The 23311-nt window shown below is 51.0% G+C and overlaps 1 protein-coding gene across 1 annotated transcript in view; it reads right to left on the bottom strand.

The window, feature by feature from the left end:
• The window catches only part of SLCO2A1 (solute carrier organic anion transporter family member 2A1), a 76097-nt gene extending 58692 nt beyond the window's left edge, over positions 1 to 17405 (bottom strand). Inside the window, exon 1 of the mRNA XM_053669211.1 lies at positions 17080 to 17405. Within this exon, the coding sequence (XP_053525186.1) occupies positions 17080 to 17175 (96 nt within the window). The 5' untranslated portion in view covers positions 17176 to 17405. The remainder of the gene's footprint in view (positions 1 to 17079) is intronic.
• Positions 17406 to 23311: the final 5906 nt, after the last annotated feature.

Below are 23311 nucleotides of genomic sequence, written 5' to 3'. Positions count from 1 at the left end.
TGCAGCCCAGGAGCATGTGACCTCTCAGCAGAAGGTCACAGAACGAATACTGGAAGACAACATAAGGAAGGGACATATGGACACTGATGACATGCTGGGCATCTGAGCCATGTACAGAAGAGCAACAGACCCTTGCCATGGGATCTGCAGACTCTGGGATGCATTAGAGGGAATACCCTATTCCAGGCCTCTTAGCAGAAGCTCACTTCTAAACATACCTTCCTCCCATCAGTGACATCAGCAAAGCCCCTCTGATCCCTGCACCCCTCCTTCTGGGGTTTCCTATTGCCCATTGGTGCACACCCCTCTTGGAGCTCTCTATCACCTGCTGCCACTTTCTGTCCCATACTAGTCCTGAATGTCACTGTCCTTTGCACCCGGGACAATACTCTTGATGAGTCACCAACTATTCAGCCAGATTCATTCAGGTGTTGCTATGGAAGGAGTTTACAGATGTAATTAAAAAATATGTATAATAACTTGACTTTAAGTAAGGAACATTATCCTAGAAAATCTGCATGGGCCACATTCAATCAGTCAGGACTTGGAAGCAGGACAGAGAGAGGAGAGAGAGCAAGAGATACTGTGGACAGCAGCCTCAGCCCGTGCCTGTGATCATCCTTCCTGACCGCCCACCGTGTGAAATTTGGATTTGCTTATTCAGCCCCACAACTATGTGTTAATTCTTTGTAGTAAATCTGTTAATATCTCCCTCTCTCTCTCTCTCTCTGTGTGTGTGTGTGTGTGTGTGTGTGTTTTCTGTTGGCTCTGGTTTGATTGGCCCCTGAAGTTGACACATTAACAGCCTCCCCAACGTCCACGTCCTAATACTCAGGACGTGTAAATACGTTGCCTTACGTGGCTACAAAGACTTTGCAGATGTGATTAAATTAAGGCTCTAGAATAGGGAGATTCTCTTGGATCGGCTGAGTGTGCCCAATGTAATCACAAAGGTCCTTATAAGATGGAGGTGGGAGTGTCAATCAGGAAAATAAAGGTGAGAGGAAAAGAGATTTCAGGATGGTAAGCTGCTGACTCTGAGGATGGAGAAAAGGGCCAATGAGCCAAGGAATGTAGGGGGCTCTAGCAGTTAAGAAAGGCAAGGACGCAGATTCTCCACTAAAGTTTCCAGAAAAAAAGCACAGCCCTACCTACACTTCAATTTTAGGTCTTCAGTCCTCCAGAACTATAAAATAGTAAATTCATGTTGTTTTAAGCCACTAAATTTATGGTGAATTCTTATAGCAGCAATAGAAAAATAATACAAACTATGAATCATACCAACCCCTTTCTTCTTCCTCACTACCGATGCCCTCATTCAGGCTACCTCTCTTCCCTCAGAGGGACCACACCTCCTTTTTGGTGTCTTGAGTCTGTTCTTTCCCTCTCCACGGGAAATCTCAATTGTCTTGTCTTCTCAGCCTTGAGAATAGTGCTCCCCCTTGTTTTAGAGAAGGGCTCCTACTCAGCCACATGGTTCCAGGAACACACCCCTCCCATTCCCATCAGGAGAAGCAAACCCCTAGGGGCACATGACCCAGTTGAACCAATCAGAATCCTGCCCCAGGATTTTTTCACATTGGAAGGGCAGCAGGTATGCTGGTTGCTGAGCATGTCTCAGCCATGAAAAAGATAAATTTTTACAAAGGAAGATAATGACAGCGACATTCAGGGAAAAGTAGAGAGGGTAGACAGAGCCCAGCTGACATTCCGGTCCACCTGCCCAAATCCTTCATGTATTTGTTTAATGTGTTTCTTATCTTTTTCTTACTGATTATCAAGATATTTTATATATTCTAGAAACATACTTCTATTAAGGTAGATAAATCTTTCTTTAGTTGGCATTCTCCTGATATATCTTCTTTTGTCCTTTGATTTTCAACATTTTTTAAAAGAACATGTAACTAGATTCTCTCTCTCTCTCTTCTCCCTATCTTTCCCCCTTCCTCATTATCCAACCCGAGATTCTCTAGCTTTGAAATGGTAAGAGTAGTCCATTTTCATGTGTTGTAATTTCTGAGAAATACAGATCTACTTCGTTTTATTATGCTTCTACTTATCATGACATTTTTTGTTTGTTTGTTTTTTGCTTTTTATTTGCTCTGTTCCAGGCTTCTGTTAGTTTAATTAGGTCTCTACTTTGTACCTTTTTCTTTAGAAGGTATAAAGTCAACATCTTTTTCTTAATGATTACCCACACATTTTCACACATGTAATTGACTTGACAAAGACTAAAGTTAATGAATTCTTCCACTCTCCTCCCAAACAAACCTAGAACTTCAGATTTTAACTCCAATCTCCCTTTCCATCTTTTCTGCCCTCCACCAGTCATTATTCCTTCTTGTCTGTCTATAATCAATAATTACTACCACTTTTTGTGTCCTACCCTTTCCTTCTGTGTTTGATTTCTTGCATCATGAATTGTACCTTTTATTAGTTTTAGTGAGGACTCATAATTACTAAAGTCTCTGTCTTGGTTTGAAAATCTCTATTTTGTCCTCTTATTTCGTTATAAAATTTCAATTTGGTTGTAATCCTCTCTTAGCATTTTGAAAACTATTCCATTATTTTCTAGTATCTATTATTTATATCGAGAAGCCTCTTGTTGGTCTAATTGATTCTTACAAGTAAGCTGTAATTTATTTAGTGGCTATGAAAAGTTTTCTGTTCTTCAGCTTCAGTGTATAATATGTAGGTGTGCTTTGGGAGCAAACTTCTGTCAGAACGTACTGTGCCATCTTTAGATCGAGGTATTGTATGTTTTGTGAATTCTGGAAATTCTCTACAATTTTTTCCAACACTACCTATCATATATCCACTCTAGTCTCACTCATTTCAGACTCACCTGGAACTTGGTCCTTACTGTCTAAATATCTCTTAACCCTTCTTTTACAGTTCCTGCTTCTTTATTTCTCTGTGCTGACTTCAGAGAGACTTCTTCAACCCTATCTTCCACAACTAATTACCAGTTAGTACAAATGTGATTATGGATTTCAAACCTGCTATTTAACCATTCTCTGAGTTTTTATTTTCTATGCCAATATTTTTTTATTACTAGAATTCTCATGTCTTTCTCAAATCTGTCTGTTCCTTTTTCACAGTGTGTGTTCTTTCCTGGTGCTATCTTTCTTCCTGTACCTCTTTAAACATTTTAATGTATTTTTATAATCTCCTTGGAACATTCCATTATCTCAAAATCTTGCAGTGCTAATCTTTCTCTTTGTATATCTGCTGATTTTTGCTTAAGGTGCATTGTTTTCTTTTATAACTTTTTTAAAATTGATTTTAGAGAGAAAGAAAAGGAGAAGGGAGGAGGAGAGAGAGAAAGAAGAGAAAGAAACATCAATTTCCGTTTATTTGTGAAGTCATTGGTTGTTTCTTGTATGTGCCTTGACCGTGGATCAAACCCACAAGCTTGGCACAAAGGGACAACGCTGCGACCAACTAAGCTACCTGGCCAGGGCCTCCCTGTGTAACTGCATGAGCGCCTCTTCCATGGGCACTGTCTTCTCTTGGGGATTCCGGTCAGTCTGGACTGCGGAAGTATCCCTCCACAACCGTTCTACTCTGGCGTGTACCAGATGGCACAGCGTTATCACCAGCCTATAAGCAATGGTTTATGCTAATTTATTTGCTTAGAGATTCCCATACCACATGCATAGGACGAATTCTGTTTCTAGTGCCATATGGCACAGACTTGATGTTTTGATTTCCCAAAAGAATGATTTCACCCAGAGGTCCTGTTAGAGATAAGCCTCTTTGCTGTCCCTGGGCTGGTGGGCAGACTTGTACTAGTTCCCTTCTCACCAAGGGGCCCAGATTTATACGCCAGGAGTTTCTTTGGGGTTTCTTTACTGGTCCAGTCACAGCACACACATTCCGCCCCTGTTCCCAGCCCCTGCCGCAGAGTCCGCTGGTGCACCCACTGTTTTGGTGTGCAATTCATTCTGCATTTCTTGTACCTAAAGCTTTAACTTTCTTTCTTTCAAGCTCAGCTGTGTATTTAAATATCTGTTGGTGTTCTATTTTCTGTAACATTCCTAGGTATGTGTGGTAGGAGGGTCCCATGCTATGGGAACCTGTCATGTTGACGGAGACCACAGTTCGCTATAGTTTTAAAATTCATCTCGCCCTGGCTGGTGTAGCTCAGTGGATTGAGTGCGGGCCTGAGAACCACACGATTGCGGTTTGATTCCCAGTCAGGGCACATGCCTGGGTTGCAGGCCAGTTCCCAGCAGGGGACCCGCAAGAGGCAACCATACATTGATATTTCTCTCCCTCTCTCCTTTCTTTCCTCTCTAAAGATAAATAAATAAAATCTTTAAAAATAAAGTAAAAATAAAAAGTAATTTCCTAGTTATTAAGAAAAAAAGATTCATCTTATCCCAAGTAACTGGAACCTTTGGAAGACAGAAACCTAGTCTGATTTGTGGTTGTGCACCCCATGCGGAGGTCATACATATTAGTGATGGTTGGACTTTTTCTGGACAGTCTTCGTATATCTCCCATGGCCCACTCTGTTCTGTTCGCTACTATAGCTCCCATGGCCGATGGTAGGTGATCAATAATCACAGGTCATGTGAATGAAGGGATGAATGAATTCGTCTCATGCAGACGTTCTGACATTGTTCCTGGCCTTGGAGTTCAAAACTGTTCACAACACGAGTAGAGCACTGTCTTACAAACAGTGGGTGGTCAATCAAGGCTCACCAAGTGGCCGGGTGAAAGCCCACCCAGGGATGTCCCCACCTCCTCCCAGGTGCTAAACTTTAGGCTCAGGACCAGACCCCAGGCAGCACTTAGCAAATCCCATCCCATCCTCTGTCCACCCTCCTCTTCCTAATGGCACGAAGTCAATCAGATACACCCATTTCCCTGAGATGTTTGGCCAGTGCTTTGGTCTGGATTCCCAAACTCTGAGCCAGTCCTGGGAGAGGGCACCAGAAGAGCAGAAAGGGCTTCCTGGACACAAACACCTCTCGCTGTTCCCAGAAAAGAAAATGTTCCATAGTGTCACCTCTCTTTAGGAGTTAAAGTGTTGTGATCTGACTTTCTCTCCGTCGCTGCGGAGCCATAAGCTCAAATGTGATAATATACAGGGTCTGGCACAAATAATAACCCCTTTTTTAATTGCAAAATATTTTCTTACAAAATTATAAGCATGTACATAAGCTGTAACACAACAATATCACACTCAAGCACACCATATGACATTTTAGGTGAAATGTTCAGATTAAAGCTATAAATTATTACACCCATATCATTACCCTACCAACCACACTGCAGCAGGCCTGACTTCTGCTGGACCCTGTATATCAGCGCAGTGGGGACCATGATTGGTGCTGCAGGAACAGCCCTTCCAGATACCCCATCCTCCTGGCTACCGTCCTGGCTGCATCCTTGGTCCATCATCCTTAGGGACCTGGAGACCAGCTACCTCCTGCTTTAGATGGCATTTTGCTTGCCACGATGAGCTATCTCACTGCACCCAGAGAAGGGGGGTGTGGGGGTGGCCACAGACATTAACTGGTAGTTTTTTCTAATTCCAAATACAGGACATGTTTATGGCAGAAAAATGAAAACATGGAAAGTCACAAAGAAGAAACACAAAAGCACAGGCTTCCAAAACAGAGTGCTATCTCTGTTTAGGTATACCTTCTTCAAGCTTCTTAAGAATTTGGATCATCTGGCCCCAGCCAGGTAGCTCAGGTGGTCAGAGTGTCGTCCTGACACACCAAGGTTGTGGGTTCGACCTCCAGTCAGGGCACATACAAGAAGCAACCAACGAATGCATAAATAAGTGGAACAACAAATTGATGTCTCTCAAGTCAATAAATTAGAAAAAAAATGGATCATCTCTACATACATTGCTGACCCTGCCACCTCTACTTAATATCATAGAATATATCCTGCACACAAGTTTAAGTGTTTCTCAATAAAACTTTTAAAAATGATTTGTAAATAACATTCCACTGATGGCTATCCCAGAGTCTAATTATTGGCTCTCCAGTTGCTAGATGTATAAGTCGTGTCCTCATTCTAAGTTTCCGAGTGAAGGAGTCAGACGATCAAACGTTGCTCAGCTGACTGAGTTTCCCTTTATTCTTCCAGGAGGTGTTTCTAAGCCCTTGACTGTGGCCCTCACCCCACGCCAGTCCCTGGGCCCAATGCTTGTGTGCTGTACAGCAGAGTGTTGGTCCAGCCAATGGCCATGGGTGAGGGAACGTGCAGCCGGTGAGGAAACCCAAGGAACGGAGACTTTCAGGCCCCTGTGGCCAAAATCTGGCTGGGGAAAATAAAATGGTAACGATAGAGAAGCAGCCCTGCCCATGTCTGTCAGCAGGAAGGACTGAGGTAGCAAAGTTCTGGCTCAGCCGGTTGCGGTTTGTGCTGGACGTAGGCAGCAGCCATAAAGGAGTCTTAAGACAGAGTCCCCAAAACCCCCTCGTTGTGTCACTGTGCAATGTGGCAATTCCCATGGGCCGCCCCCCCCCCCCAATTTCCTCCGCTACAAAATGTGGACAATATACACCTCTTAGCACTGGAGGTAGCATTTTGTCAGATGGCGTTTCTGAAAGGACCTAATCTTGTCCACTTATTTCACTACATTTGGCGCATAATGGGTATGCCCAAACACATTTGCATTCATAACTAAATATCCATATGCCCGCATATATTTACCATACACGTGTCCTAATAAAATGTATCCATCTTTGTGATGATAGCTCAGAAAATCCTAATTGCCGCCAAACATGCATTGATGCGGAGGGTGGGATTTCAGAGTGTGTGTAACTTTAAGGCAATCAAACAGGCTTGATGAAAGCCTGCCTCCGCTCCTTGTTAATTTTACACGTGTATATGTTAAATTCCCAGGTTGCTCGGGGACCCAGGCTTTCCTGGGGCACAGTATTAAGAAGGAGGCTTGAACTGCAGCGGGGTCAGGTCAGCCTCCCGACAGCAAGGGCACTGTGCTGGTGAGATGGGAGGATGAGGCCCTGCAGGCTCTCTTCACGAGCCAGTGACGAGGTCCAGGGGTGAAGGGGGCCCCACGGACACGGCTGGTGCTACACTGACTTGGCCCCTCCAGTCTGGGTGAGTCAGACGTGCGGGGTGCAGTGCTGGGGCTCAGGCTGGGATCCACAGGTATGTTCTAGCATTAGCCAGGTCCCTCTGTAAGGGTCTCTGTGGGGCCCCGTGCTAAGGAAGTCCGGGCATGTGGTCTCCCCAGTGAGCCCCTTTACTTCCTCCAGAGAGACATCATCTAGCAGAGGGTGGACTCAGTGGCCTGTCTGGGGCTCTTCTGGCTTGGCTGGGATACTCCATGAACATCCCCAAGTCAGGGAAAAGTGAGAGCTGGGCAGTGAGAACAGAGAGAAATGGGGGCGGGAGGAAAGGTGTGAGAGGTGGGGTGGGAGCCGGCCTTGCAGCCCATGAGGATGTAACAACCTTGGAGGGCTCGAAGGGTGGTCTCCTCTGTACTAGGAAACCCTGAGCCTGAGGTCTCCTCGTGAGTGACAACCAAGCTCCTGGCAGTGATCGGAAGGAGCCAAGAAAGCTCTGTGCTCAGGGACAATCCGGGGCCACACCTGCCCCTCAGTAACACCCACCTTCAGGGCTTGGTTCAGCCTTTAGAGAAGGGTGGCTTTTCCTTTCAACCCTGCTAGCAGCTCCTCAGTTACAGGGGTGGTGGGAGCGGGGAGACTGCTTTCTACAGGAAACTGTGAAGAGAGTGACCAGAGAGGGGGCTTCTGCCAGCTTCACTTTGGGGCATTTCCATGCATGACCAAGGGCAGATTTCAGCTCAGCACAGGGTAGACTTGCTTAAAGTCCATGGTGCTACCACTTCATTGCTGGGCCTGCTTTGGGACATGGTGAGTTCCCCATCACAGGGGCTATGTAGGCAGAGGATTCCTGCTTCTTTGAGCAGACACACTTTCTAGTCACTTTCGATTTTAAAATTCAATAATTCTATGAGCCATGGAGTACCATCTTTCTATAGCTCCGCTTTATCATCATTTGCATAGAGTCTAGATAAAAGTTTAGACTGCCATAAGAATCATGACGGGCAATGAAGGCAGAACAGGGCAGGAGGGCTTGCCCCACAAAAGAGAGGGAGGAACGGCCCTGCTGCTCTGTCGCTCTCTGCTCTCGGGAAGCCCCCCGTTTCCTCCTGACTCAGACCCTTGGGGTTTGTTTCCATTCCTGGGCACCATCCTGACCCTTCTTGGGGACCTCCCTGACCCCACTGTCAGAGGGTGGCACTCCATTCTGGTAAAATGTCACAGAAAAGGAGGTAGTAGGGTGACCCATGTGTCCCAATCGGCCCAGAACTTTCCCAGTTCTCAAACTCAAAGTCCTGGGTCCCAGGAAGCCTTCCTTCAGTCCTGGGCAAATCTCGGCAGTTGGTCACACAGGGGAGCTGGGGACTTAGAGGCAATTATTTCTTAGAAGCTTGGAAGCTTCTCAGGGAGCCAAGGGGCAACAGTGACCCCTGGTAAAGAGCCTGGCATGGGGAACACTCAGCAGAGTCTTACGCACGAGGGAGGCCGGGGCTGAGGCACCAACACTCCGCTGCCAGCCACTTCTAAGGCACCGTGACTCAGAGGCAAAGCCATAAGATTTCAAACAGGCCCGAGGCACCCGGCAGGAATGACTTGTAAAACAGATTGAGAAAGTGGTCAGTTTAATCTGGACTTGCAATCTTGCCATCTCTTTAGCGAGAGGCAGGACAAATGTGACCCCAGATACCTGCTGTCCCTCCGACCCCTCCCTTTTGACACTGTCCCCTTTCCCCAGGCCCACAGGGCCTGCACTGCATTCTCTAGGGCGCTCCCGACCTGAGGTGTCCCACAGGGCCCAGCCCAGGACTTATCTGACATCCACACCCTACATCTGCCCCATTTAAACTTTCTGGGTACCTGCTCCCTCTGCACCCAACGAGCTGGCTGGGAGAACTAACCGGATAAACTAGTTCTGACGCGAGTCTGCTGTGCTGTGTTTCCCCAGATGGGTTATGCCCCGCCTGGGAGCCGCGTCTGGGAGCACGAGCTACACACGCACGGCCTCCCGGAGCACTGGTGTCGCGCCGAGATGTGCGGGGGGGAAAGACAACGTACTACTCGGAAGCATACAGATATCGTGGAAAAACTGTGACATTCACTTAATTTTAAGGTAAAACATAAATTATCAGGAACTGAGCTACAAGCAAAATAGAGACAGACTCAGATAGAGAGCAGCTGACAACGGCAGCTCGGGGGTGTTGGGCGTGGAAGGAATTGAGGAGAAAAAGAAAGAAAAGAAAGAGCTCGTGGATGAGGACAATGGTGTGGTGATTGTGGGTGGGAGGGGTGGAGGTAGAGGAGAGTGTGGTGGGGGGATCAATGGTAATGGAAAAATAAAATTAAAAACAGAAACAATAATTGGAAAGCAAAAATAAAGCAAACTATCGCAGAAATGTACTATTCACGGTTCATCAGGCTTCACCTCCAGATACTGGCTTCGTCCCCTGGCCCTGCCCCTGTGTGGACACTGGTTCACCCCCTCCCAGGATCCAGGGCGTCGTCGGGCCGTCTGACAGCACCGGCTCCGCCCAGACACTGGCATTTTCACCGAGGCTGTGCGCTCTCCGCCACAGCTCCCAAGGGCGTGGGGCAGAGCCCTGCTCAGAACACACATAAATAGGTGTCCTGATGTTTGGGTAAACACAGCGAGGCTTGTCATCAGGCCTCCGGGTTCTGGTAGGACTCAAGTGCATGCTGAGTCTGCAGGAAGGGGTCAGCTGGCCTGCATTTCTAGAGGTGGAGGGAACAGCCCTGTGGGGCTCAGTGCTGACCAGACTGTGTCCCAAAGGTCACAAGTCTTGGGCTGGTGTTGTGTCAGAGCCTTCAGTGTTTCCCCCTGGGCATCCCTCACACTTCCATGCAACAGGGGCATGAGGCAGGAAGACAACTCAGCTCGGAAAGAGGGCTGCCCCCTGGGTGACATCATCCCACCCTTCCACCCTGCAGAGTCTGGTGTGCCCTGCCTGGGTTTCTTCCCCCACCCCTGGTCAACTTCAATCCATCCCAAACAGTGAGACACACCCAGGGTATCAGGGTCCTCAAACCGAGAGCCAGAGCTGGGGGCTGAGCAAAGACAACCTGGCAGCCAGCACCTTCTGCTTTCGCCAGGTTTCGTAGCAGGCAGATCTCCCAGCTACGCCCAGACCAAGATGGCCCTGCTCCTATTCTCATCTCAATCAGCAAGAGAACAGCAATGAGATGAGAATCTGAGAACTTGAAAGGACCTCACAGATCACTGAACTCAGGCCCAAAGGATCCCCCCCTCCCCGGGCTAGAGATTACAGAGCTGAATGGCACTCTGCACCCATGGGAAGAAGGGGTAAGGTTTCTGACGGAAGATCCTGCTTTAAATGGAGATGCTGATACCTCCTTTGGGGGCTGTTATATAGCAGTTAAGGAACATAAAAATTAAGTTAGGAACTTAAAACTCAAGTTCAGCCCTGGCTGGTGTGGCTCAGTAGATTGAGCACCAGCCTGGAAACCAAAGAGTCACTAGTTCGATTCCCAGTCAGGGCAAATGCCTGGGTTTCAGGCCAGGTCCCCAGTGGGGGACATCCAAGAGGCAAACATATCAATGTTTCTCTCCTTCTCTGTCTCCCTCCCTTTCCCCTCTCTAAAATTAAATAAATAAAGTCTTTTTAAAAAATCAAGTTCAAAGGAAAAGATAACCAGCCTTTTAGCAAAGTTCAGAAGAAAAGCTGGAACACACGTTAGGTGTAAAACCCCATCCAATTACTAAAAGCGAACTTTAAATCTGTCCTTAAATCTTCCTAAAAGGCAAAGTACAGTAGAAGGGAAATTGAATGGCTTATAAAATTTATCTACAAGATAAACACATACCGTTGCAGAATAAAAACCAAGCTTTTATCTGATTTCAAGACTTGCCATCTAGCAACAGTAACCAAGACAGTATGGTATTGGCAGAGATACACATGTACATCGGTGAAGCAGAATGGGAAACCCAGAGCAGACCCAGCTAAGTACGGCCAGCTGATTTTCAACCAAGATGCAAAGGCAATTCAGTAGAGAATGGTTAGTCTTTGCAACAAATGATGCGGGAGTAATTGGATAATCCCCGGCAAAAAAAAAAAAAAAAAATTAACTTTGATCTAAACCTCACACTTCTACAAAAATTAACTCAAAGTGAATCACAGATTTAAATGCAAAATGAGAAAACTTTCAGGGGGCTAGGGTTCCGTGAAGAGTTCTTATACATCACACCAAAAGCGGGATCCAGAATATTTAAATTGGACTTCATCGGCATTAAAACCTTTTTCTCTTTGAAAGATCTTGTTAAGAGGATGAAAAGCTACCACCTGGGAGAAAATATTTGTCGACCACACGCCCAACAAAGGACTTATAAGTATAAAGCGCTCTCAAAACAATAGTTAAAAAATCCAATGAAAAATAAATAAAATAATATGAGCAGACATTTCAATGAAAGTAAATACACATGGCAAATAAATACACAAAAAGATGTTCCCCATCACTAGCCATTAGGGAAATACAAATTGAGACCATGATGAGAAGTTACTACACACCTATTAGAATAACTAGAACAAAAAGCAGTGACAGCACCAAAGGCCGGCACCAAAAGCATGTCGAGAAACTGCATCTCTCACACATTGCTGGGGAAATGGGATGGCCACTCTGGGAATCCTGTGCCAATGTCTTTAACAAGAAATCCACACGCAGCTACCTCGGACCCAGCAAATGCACTCCCGGACATTCACACCAAAGACATGAGAATGTATGTCCCCACGAAAACCTGTCACAACTGTTCCTAGCAGCTTTATTGGTAACAGCCCCCAACTGGAAACAACCCGGATGTCCTTGCACAGGTGATTGCCTAGGCAGATCACGGGACGTGCGTGCAGTGGGAAACTACCCAGCAATGAGAAAGAACAAATGGCGGATGCATGCAGCGACCTGGGTGGACCTCGGGGCCTTGTGCTGAATTCAAAAAAACCAACCCTAGAAGGTCATACACTGTGTGATTCCTTTTATGTAACATTCTCCAAATGACAAAATTAGTCATAGAGAACAGATTAGTGGCCATGAGGCACTGGGAATAGCAGCTGAAAGGGGATGGGTGTGACGATAAGGGAGATCTCTGTGGCGATGGAACAGTTCTGCGTCCTGAAGTGGTGGGCTGGTGGGTCCAGGAAGCTGCACATTTGATAAAATGGCATGGAACTCTACATACACATTGTAGCCATGTCTGCTTCCTGCTTTTGGCCTGGGCCTGTAGTTTTATAAGGTGGAACCATTGGAGAAACTGGGTGAAAGGTACACAGGACCTCTCAGTACGATTTTCCCTGTGGATCTATAATTGTTTCAAAATAAATTTTTTAAAAACTCAGAAATTAATTCAACTTTGCCTGGTACTAAGAACCCAGCTTTCTCCCATGGTCCCACATAAAGAGACCAAGCACCTCAGTGACAACACACCTGTCCTGGGCCTGTGGGGTAGGTACACGTGTAAATGCACACACCACACCCTTCTTCAACAGAAACAGAGAGTGCAGTGCCCAGGACACGTCAGTGAACTCATAGAGCAGAATGAGGGCCAAACTAGCCCAGCCCCACGCACAGTCCTGTGATGGGCCCATTCGCCCAGGCGCACCCTGGCTTCTCAGCTCTGCCATTATTATCTCTTGGGCTTTGGCACATAACTGGGGCTCCCTGCAGGCCAAGCGCCTCCACAGACAGAAAGGGGGTAAAATATGGGCAGGAGGTAGTCAAAACCATGGAGACGGAGAACAAGGAAGGGGTGAGGCCTGCACTGGGGGCCACCCACCTTCTCTGCAGAACAGAAAGAGGTGAGGGGAAGCCACACCCCTTCCCAACATCCCAACTTCCCAACATCCCAACATCCGGGCCTCCCAGAGTGGAAAGAAGAGTAGTCACTGTCACAGATGAAAGAGAGCGATTGGAGAGATGAAATGAGCTCCCGGTGTTGTTTGTTCTGTGGCAGCACAGGTCGCAAATCCATCACCAGGAGAGAAATCAAAGCTAAGAAAGGCCTGGAGCATTGGCAGGAGGGAGGGGTCTGAGTGACCTGTGACCCCCACCCCGCCCATTCCCATTGTTCTCCCATTGTACCCCTTCAAATGGGGCAAGGCTGGGACAGATGCCGGGAAAATGGAAGCAATGCCGACCTCAGAGTCAGAGAAACCACCCCTGATGGGGAGAGGGCACTTCGTACCCCAGGGGGTCACTTAAAAAGTCTTTGGCCCTGGCTGGACATTCTGTTGAGTCTACAGGTTGTTGGGATATGGTGATTTCCTCTGGAAACGGGGAGGTTAAGCCCCTGGTTGGGCCTCAGGGACCTCGGGGAGCTAAGGCCACAGGCTGGGGACCAGCACCACTCCCTCATCTTTAGCCCTCCCTCCCACGTCAGAGGTCACCAGGGCCACTCAGGCCAGAGTCATCTCTCCTTTTCTTCCCACCCCAGTTCCCTGTCCTCCCCCCCCCCCCCCCGCCCCCACAGGATGTTCCCTCACTCACTGGCTATACACTGTTTTACTCCGCTGGGGCCCTGGGTGTGTCAGTGCCTGAAATTTGGGCAGCAGACACCAGTCAGCCACTCCTTTCACAACATAACCTCAGTTTGGCCCCAGAAGTTTCATTTTAAGGAGAAACAGATCTTTGTGAGGCTGCCAGGATGAAGTAGCCACAAAGACTCCCTCCTACCTCACTCCCGCCCCAGTAATTGTTGAATGAACCCGTTTTTAATTTAGAGTTTTAGAGTTCTAGACACCACATGATCTCTCTGACAGTGACTGGTGAGCAGGCCCCCTACTTTTTAAGAATCCGGCAAAGCCGGAGACACCAGGCTGTCTCTAAATTAACTGCCGTTGTGTTTACTCCTGCAGAAGGAGGCAGAAAAACGACCCCGAGAGTGAGAGCAGCTGGGCTCTGTGGATGACGAGTTATTAAAGAGGAGAGGTAGGAGCCCATTAGCAACTGGGAGCGGCCACGCTGCAGCCGCTGCAAGCCCCCGGTCGTGGCTGGGCTGTGTGGGTCCCCAGGCCTGGAGAGCCCTGAGCTCTGGGAACAGGCACACCCAGGGTGTCCCCACGTGCTGACCTGGAGCTGAGTGCACTGCGTGGTGGTGAGGGCACAGGTGGCAGACACAAGGCCCGCAGGCTGAATCCGGCCTTCACCTTGTTTTATTCAACCTGGCACCTCGTTTCTACCCAGCAGCAGCGCCCAGCTCCTCGCCCTAGTTAAGGGGTAGTTACATTTACACAGTCCTGAAATTACATTCGGCCCTTTGAAGGCAACCTCGAGGCTGATGTGGCCCCCTGTGAAGATGAGTTTGACACCCTGCTTTAGGGTCTCTGACTCTCCATTACCAGCCCACCCCCGATTTCTGGCTGTGTCTCCACATGGGAGGGGCCAGCTTTGCTGATCCTTATTTTCCTCCTCCTTAGTGGGGACAGTAACAGTATCCACTTGGGAGTGCTGTCATGAGGATTAACATGGGTAAAATATTTGCAGAGTTCCTGCTACATTCAGACAGCTCTGTTACCATTAGTTATTACTATTATTTTGGACATTATTAACTATAGTGTCTCTTAACTGTGAACTATAACGAGTGGAACAATAGAGCCTAAGTGATGTTTGCATGTGTAGCCTATTCGTTGAGGCCAGAATTAGCCTCACGTGGGTGCCGATCCCAGCAAGCCCAGCACGGCTCACAAAGCCTTTCCCCAGGCCTCATCTCACACCATCCTCATGAAGTCCCGTGAGGCAGAAGGCTGATGTGGTCCCCAGTGAAAGAGTTCAACACCCCTGCCCGAAGCCATACGGTATGTGGGGGTTTGCAGGAATGTCACAGAGTAAATGCTTCACCCGCCCCAGCAACAAGGGACCCAGAAAATGGATGGGTTCCCTTATTCTCCCCTGCCCCATGTCACATACATCACATGTCACACAAACCCCACTGGGAGGGTGCAGGGAGGCTGCCCAACCTCTCACAGAGAGGAGGAAATAATCTCCCATCAGACAGCAAAGCCCCTAGATGGCTAGTAACATCCCCTGGAAGAAAAGGCTTCCAGTAATTTAATCAATGAAATCTCAGGCCCTATATCTGCCTTAAGGTGATCCAACCTTATGCCTGGTCTCAGACTGTTTCCGGGAAGCCAAATGAAGTCTTTGTCAAACTCTTAGAATTACAATGGATCAACAGAGGCAATAATTAAGAAAATCTGGGTTTTAGAGTTAAGAAAACCTCTCAACTGGCAGGAGACTTTAGGAGGCCAATTGGCCTGGGGCCCAGGCCTCAGGCACCTGTGGCTAAAGCATCAGCACGTGAGAAATTGTCTTACTCTTACAGGTCTTCAAAGAAACTGCTGCCACGCATGCATTTATTTTAGGGACTCAGGGAGGGTCTAAATGCATCGACCTCATTTGGGGTTGCCCTCACCATCAGGAATCTGCTCTGGAATGAGTTGTCCTTCCGGCCCTTCGTGGTGGAAATAGCGGAAGTTTCCCCCACCCTGGCTCCCTCCTGAGACCCTCTCTTTTCAGACCACCCGACCATTTCCCCACCATTTCCTCCCCGTCTCCTAAGTTATAAACACCAAAATTTCCGCCCCTCTCTGTTGAAACTTCTCCAAGACTCTTTTAAATGGTGGGATCAAAACCACACACAGCGTTCTCCTCCAGGGCTGGCCAAAGGTGAGGAGATCTGAGGAGTATCTTAAATTATCTCAAATTTTGGGTGTCTTATTTATATCCAACCAGGGCATCAGTTCAGCCTGTACATACTGTGGTGTGGGGAGAGAGCAGAAGCAGGAATGAGGATCCCGGTCCACTGCCAACAATATAAGCATGTACCGTATTTTGCCATATATAATGTGCACCCACATTTCTGTGTGTGCAATACACAGGAATGTGAATTTATCATACCCATGTACACTGTAATGTGCATCCTCATTTTCCCTCAAAATTTGGGCAAAAAACATGCACTATACACAGCACAACATGGCAGGTGAGATCCACTGTGACCTCCAGATCCCTTTTTGTTGGACGCTCACATCTGGGTTCCCCCATAGGTGCCCCATTGGAGGCTCTCCTCTGCCCCATCGGAGTGCAAGGTTGTCCAAAACAACTGCTCTGCCCCATGACCCCCTGCCTGACCCCGGGGAGCCCCGATGTGGGGCTCTGCAACCTCCCACACTCTCACTGGCTTTGCCCCCTCGGCAGGTGCGTTCTCACTTGCTTTGACCAGCGGGAACAGGCAAAAGACCCTGAGCACGGACTCAACCTTTCTGAGTCCTCCTAGACGAGTGAGGGAGTGGACAGCCTTCCCGACCCTGGAGAAGAAACTGCCCGCACCAGGCAGCTGCTCCGCCCCGGCCTTCCCCCACTGCCTGGAACGTGTCTAGCCCTTACTGAACAGACTGCCAGAACCCACTGCTTGCCTGGGGCAATGTCAGGACCGGGAAAGCTGGCCCCCATGCACAAGATTGAGAGCCATCCTGGGGGAATTCTGAACATTGCAGGCAGGGAGGAAGCAGAGCCCCCCGTGCTGCTGCTCCCGGGGAGAGAAAAGCCCGAGGAAGGAGAACATCCCTTCTCATGCCCACCACGGATGAGCTGGGCTCTCACCTCCTCCGTTTTGGGGGGACCACAGCCTTCCCCGACAGGGGGTGCGCCTCCAAGCACACCCTGTTTAGGAAGTAACTGCCTGCAGGAGATCTCGAAAAGTGCCCCATGAGATGTTCTTTTTCAATCAAAGAACAGAACAACTCCCTGGTGCCAAGCCTATCTGAATAGAGTTATCCCGATAAGCAGGTACTTTACTGTACCACACAGACACACACCCAGCACGCGTTCGCCTGTCCAGGCGTCCCCTCGCCCGCCGCGCCAGATCCCGGGATGCGTCCCGGAGCGCGGCACCCAGGTCTAAGCGGAGAGTCTTGGGCGCATCCACAGCCTCCTGGGCTCCGCGGAAGGTGCGCCCGGCGCTGCTCGGGTCCGGACAGTGTCCGGTTCTCGGGCTCACCTTAATGTTGCTGAAGATAGAGCGGGGACAGCGGCCGGCTGGGCCGGAGGAGGCGCCGCTGCCCCGTCGCGCACCAAGCCTGGGCAAGAGCCCCATGGTGGGGGGCGACGGCGGGGCGGGCGCGGGGTCGAAAGACGGCGGTGGCGCGGGGCGGCGTCCCGTGCGGTGCGGTCAGGGCGTTGGCGGCCGGACCCGGGGCAGGAGGCCAGTAGAGCAAGGGCCGGGAGCCGGGCCGGTGCTGCCGGGCGCAGGGGTGGCGTGCGTGGCGGCGCCGGCCCTAGCAGGTCCGCAGCGCGGGGACTGAGCGAGAGGGTGCGCGCCCAGAAGTTTTATAAGTGGCCGCCCCTCCTCCTTCTCCCAGCCTGTCCAAGGCGCTGCGAGTCCCCGCCCCGCCCCGCTGAGGCCACCCCCTCGGACAGGTGTGACGCGGCGGACCGCTTGGCTGGGCCGGGGATTGCGTCTGTGCTCCAGGAGCTCGGCTGCGACCCGCGAGGCTTAACCGCCTCTAGTGAAGGAAGGTCCCGCCAGCGGGGAGGAGGCTGGGGGTGCGGCGGGCCGGGGGGCGGGAGGGGGGAGGGAGATAATGTCTGCGGGGGCCGGAGACTGAGAAAGGGTGGGTGGTGTCGCCGGGTGGGACAGGCGGGGCGGGGTGTGGGTGCAGGGGGAACACACTGGCGGGAGACTGTAGGCATCCAGAGAAGGGGTCCGCAGGGCTATGGGGGCAGGAGGAAGCCAGAAAAGGACCGAGGGGTTCTGGAGGGGCCCACGGGAGCCAGGGGTGTTGGAGGGGAGGAGAGCCCCCGCGCCCCTCCCGATGCGCTCGGGGAGATTTACGGAGCCAGTCTCTGCTTGTTTGCACTCGCGTCAAGAGAACCTGGACTCGCACTCAGTTCCGGTGATGGCTCTGAGGCTCGCCGAGGTTCTGTTTGTGTCGAGGACTGATTTATATTTAAGCTGTTCTTTGCGCTGGCGAGGGGGGCCGGTAACAAGGTGGAGAAGTGGGGGCCGCCCGGGGCTGGGCCAAACTCTGTGGCCCGGAGCCAAGGTAAACTGCAGACGCTGTCAAGTGTCAGCTCCGCTGGGCTGGCCTAGAGTGCTAAGGGGAAGATGGGGAGAGGGGGTGGCTGAGTAAACGGACGCACCCCACTGACCTCCTTTCCAGGGCTGGCAGAGAGCAGCAGCTTCATATTTTCCCCAAGATTTCTTTCCCACCAGGATTCTCAGTGTGGCAGAGAGATAGGTGAGGCTTTTCAAGAGAAAAAGAAGAAAGTTCTATTAAAAGCAGCTGCAGTAAGGAAGCCAGTGGCAGAGGTTTTTTTCCAGCTCCCTAATTCGAGCAGTCCCCTGCAAAGCCAACCTTGGCAAGCCCACCCTACTTGCAGGAAAAGCACTAGCCAGCCCACTGTCAATACCAGGAAGTGCTGGTTATAACAAAGCCCACAGGATGGATGGACTACATAGGTTTCTTATTTCTACCCAACACCTCATGCCTTTCTAGGCCCGGTCTGGGCTGTCCTGTGTCCGGGGGGCTTCTCCTATCTCCCATCCACCATGCTGTCGTGTCCTGTAGTCCTAGGGCCCTGGACACAATAGCATGCACTGCCGAAGGAAAAGCCATGGGCTAGTGGGCAGCCTCTGGCCACTTCACCCACCACAGAGCGCAGGGCATCCGGAGAGGCTTTCCTGAGCCCAGCACCAGCCTGAGAGCCAGGGCAGGCGTGAGACTCCAGGTCACCACTATGTTCTCTTAGAAAACTTGGAACATGAGGACAACTGCCACCTCGGAGTACTCAAAGTGTGCTGAGCACTGGGCTGTGACACCCCGGGTGGACTGTGCCAGGCATTCTGCTGGGCATCCATGTGTGAGACTCCACAGAGCCCAGCACTCGCCCCACAATTACAGGTGCTATTATTGTCTGGATTTCACAGGTGATGGTGCTATGTAGGTCAACTTTAAAAAGTGCCGGGAAGACTAGACTACACAGCTACTAAGTGATGGACCTGAAACTTGAACCCAGCTTTGTCTGACTCTAAAGCCCAGACTTGAGCCCTGTGCCCTTTGAAAAGTTATTTATTCCAGCAGCCTCATTTCACAAGTGAAACCAAGCAGAGAAGAGAGGTCAAGGTCACAGGCACATTAGGGCTGCCATGGCCAAAGAAAGCTTCTTCCTCAAACCTGGAAGCCTTGCAGGGCCCTCTGATGGAATCCCAGGCAGGGCAGCCTCTCCGACCCTCAACTCATCCTGCTCCATTAACTTAGCCCTCTTCCCACTGTCAGGACCAGCATCCTCTTCAAAGGGAGGGCCAGTGCGGAAATGCTTGCCGGTGGTCATCTGCTTTCACCTGCCTTTACTTCACTGGGTGGAGTTCAGCTAAATGTAATGGAAACCTAATCAAAGTGGCTTCAGTGAGATTTATTTGTCTCTCATAATAAGAAGACTGCTAGTAGCTAGTCAAGAGTGCCATGATCAAGGCCCCTGCAGGATTCCTTGGTGTGTGGCTCTCATCCTCCCTGGCTCATCATCCCGAGATGGCTGTTCCATGTCCAGCCTCCTCTTCTCACTCCAGGAAGGAAATGAAAGACAGGAAATATAGGAAAGGCCTGTGCTTACATCAGGGAAGCAACTCTCCCCCAAACATGCTTAGCTACTTTTCACTAAGTCTTGTTGGCCCAAACTGGGTCACGTGGCTACCCTGTGCAAAGGAGGTTGAGGAACGCAGTTAATACTACCGCTGCCTCCTGAACAAAACTGCATCTCGGTTAGGAGAAAGGGGAAAAAAGTATATTGTGTTTTTGACTTTCAGTGTCTGCCCATGGAGTAACTCATTTCCCTAAAGGCACCTCAGGGTCTGCTTCCAAAACCCTTCCCAGATCCTTTGATTTCAGCAAATATTTCTTAGCACTGTAGCAAAACAAACCGCAAAGACAATCCCTGACTTCAAAGACTACATAGTCTTATGTGGGGAGTGAGAAGGGAAAGAAAGCATCGATGAGGTGTAGGAAGAGAACTATTGTCATAGAGCAGCCCTAACTCATCCTGGGGCAGCAGGAAGGCTTCCTGGAGGAGGTGACTCTCACACTGAGCCCTAAGGGTGAGAGGATTAGGAGGAATGTGGTGAAGGAAGGCAAGTTTACTCAATGGTTTCAGTCTGGCTGGAGCATGAGACCCAGGGACAGTGGGCAGGTATGCGGTGAAGAGGCTGGAATACCGAGTGTCATGCTACGAAGCGTAGGTTTTATTTCGAAAAGCAAGGGAAGCCATTAAAGGCTGCTGAATGGGGGTGACCTGGGCAGATTTGCATTTCATGGACTCCTCTCTGGCATTTGGGTAAGAGTGCAAAGGGGCAGTCTTTGGAAGGAAACCCAGGAGCAAACGTGAGGCCCGTTGTGCAGCAGAGAAGGAGGGAAAGGCGCTGAGATACTGAAAGGGGAGGACATCCAGGTGTTGGCAGGGAGACGTCAGGGATGATTTCCAGGGTCTGACTTGGGCGAGCTGCACCGGCGAGGCCAACCCCTGGCAGAAGGAACCCAGAAGGAGCAGCAACTATGGAGGGAATGCACTGAGTCCCCTGGGCTCACTTGGAGTTCAGACTGCCTGGGGTACATGCAAGTCAAGGTGTCTAGCAGGCAGGTGTGTGGGGATCCAGGGCTCAGGTGCACACTGGGCCGGAGGTGGCAACTCGGACACCCCCCACGGAGGCGACGGGTAAGCCTCGAGAATGGATGGGTCTGCCAGTGAGAGTGTGTTCGTAAGAAACAGGTCCAAGACCAGCAACATCCGGGGTGGCACAGTGATGGAGCCAGCAAAGGAGACCAAGGGGAGAGTCCACTGTGGAGGGAAGTATAGCAGCCCAAGGGTGGCATTTCAAAGAGAAGGAGGTCAAGAGCACAGGTGGGTTGCTGAGGGGTAAGATGGACCTGAGGATGACCCCTGGGCTGGCGACAGGCTGGCACTGAGGACCTGGGCAAGAGTTTCCCGCAGGCAAGCAATGGGCGCAGAGGCCCAGATAAGAGGGTGGAGGCGGAACTGGAAAGGAGGAAGCCGGCAGCCACTTCCCAGGTGCTGCGGAGGGATGGAGGACTGGGGGGGGGGGGGGAGGGGGGGGGGGGGACTGGGCAGCTTCAGGCTGTCCTCTCTGCCAAGCTGTCTCTGGCTTTCTCGGGTCCCCGCACACTCACACCTCACACTCACACCTCTGGGCTTGTGCTCGCTGCTCACCCTGCCTGGGCTGCTGCCTCACCATGCTTGGCATCTGCTCTTCCAGAGCAGCTCCTGTGACTACCTGTCTTGGGCCCCTTAACAGGTGTAGAAACATGTCTTGCACTGGTACAGACCTGTTACAAACATTATCCCTTGTCACCCAGGACACCGGAGGTCATTATTTCCAGGTGAGCGAACAGGCTCAGGGCTCTTCCCTTTATCATCACAGGTCACAGTGGGGACAGTCTGTGAGGCGGCCGAGTGCACAGACCTTCTGGTCGGACAGGGATGAGGATCGCTCTTCAGGTCCGCTCTGGCACCTGAGGTGGCTTGCTTAACCTCTCAGATCCTCTGTCCTTCTCTTTAAGGTGGAGATGTTAATGTCCACCTCCCAGGTGGGACCGACCCCCTCTCTCTCCTTCAGCTCAGAGGTGAGCTCCTTGGGACCAAGTTCTGTGTTAATCCTCCTCATGTCTGTCATTTGGCCCAGCATATCCTGTGGCTTAAAAATGTTTATGAAAGTGGGAATGAGCTGAAATGAATTCCAGAAGGACCCCGGGACTGGGGGAGGCCTTGTCCTGAGGCCTCCAGGCCATTGCTGTCTGCACCATGATCCCTCTGCCCCACCCACTGCCTGTGTTCCCAGGCTCATCCCTTCTGACCTCCATCCCCCCCCCCCGCCCCGCCCAGCCCCGCCCCACCTCCCTTCATCCATCTGTCCTCACTGGTGGCTGGCCATGGCCCTTGGGTGTGTTTAGCCGTCCACAGGCCACACTCTCCAGTGCTGAAGCAGGTCCGTTGGCACTTAGGGTACTCGCATGTCGTCATGGATTAACTCTAGCCTCCTGGGTCCTTGTGCACCAGCAGGTATGAGGGGGTCCCACAGTGACTGTTACTACTGCCAGGCGGAGGGCCCCTCAGCAGGCAAGGGCTCCACTGCTTTGCCACTGTCACTGCGGGGGCAGTGGGCTGTCCCTGTGGGCTGCCCTGGTCACTGGTTTATGTTTAACAAACATGCAATGCTGGCGGTCTGAGCCTGGGACTGCTGCAATGTCAACGCGTTTAATCCCCAATGCAACCCAAGGAAAGGGGTGGCTTGTATTGGTGCCATTTTCTGTTTGGAGAACCCGAGGCACACAGAGGTTAAAATAACTTGCTGAAGGCCATTTGGTAGTAAGTGGCAGAGCCAGATTCAGCCCCCTGCAGCCAGCTGCAGAGCCTAGCCGCAGCCTCAGGCAGGCGCAGTCCAACCCCATTCACAGGACGACCCTTCGGGGGTCTGAGGCCCACCTTGGTGCCCACCCCTGCACCCTGGGAATCTGCTGCCAGCACCACACCCAGCCCTAAATGAGCATCTGAGCCCCGGCCGCTGGGCCCTCCTGGAGCCAGCTCCCAACCCACCCTCCAATCTGCTGTTCTCTACTGTGCGGGACGTGCTATCCCTGCAGCATCCACCACGCACCTTTCTCTTTTCCACTGTGACCCCGGGCCCCACCCCACGCCCTTATCCTCTCCACACCTCCCTCTCAGGGTCTGAGGCTGACTTCGCCCCTTCTGCCCTGAGAGGATGCAATAAGGGAGGGAGGGGTGCCAGGGTGTCCTGCCTCCTAGGGTTCTGGCCCCCCTGCATGTTATCTGGGGTCCCCCAGTGCCTGGCACAGGGCAGGGCGCACAGTGATGAGATTTCTGTTTTCCTCCAGGAAAGACTGCTTGAGGCCTAGCTGTTCTGCTCCAGCTTCACATCCCACCCAGTGGAGGTCACTCTCGGCTTTGGCAGGAGGTGAGCAGGGGTAGGAAAGAGGAACCCCCAGCAGGCCTGGCCGGGCCCCTCTCCCACATCTGCTGTGTCCCACAGCCTCTGCTGTGTCCCACAGCCGCTGCGGTCTCAGAGGCCTCCTCCCTGTGGGCAAGGGGCCCCAGCCTGGCCCTGTCCTCTGCACTCCCCCCACCTTGTTCAGGTCATGTCGAGCTAACCACCAACCCTCTCGATAATCAGAGCTGGGACTTCACTTCTGCCTCCGGGTCCTGCT

The sequence above is a fragment of the Artibeus jamaicensis genome, unplaced genomic scaffold (genome assembly GCF_021234435.1).
Source record: "Artibeus jamaicensis isolate MK-2021 breed Jamaican fruit bat unplaced genomic scaffold, CSHL_Jam_final contig_519, whole genome shotgun sequence".
NCBI lineage: Eukaryota > Metazoa > Chordata > Mammalia > Chiroptera > Phyllostomidae > Artibeus > Artibeus jamaicensis.
The sequence above is the reverse complement of the archived record's forward strand: the minus strand, read 5'-3'. Positions and strand labels throughout refer to the sequence as shown.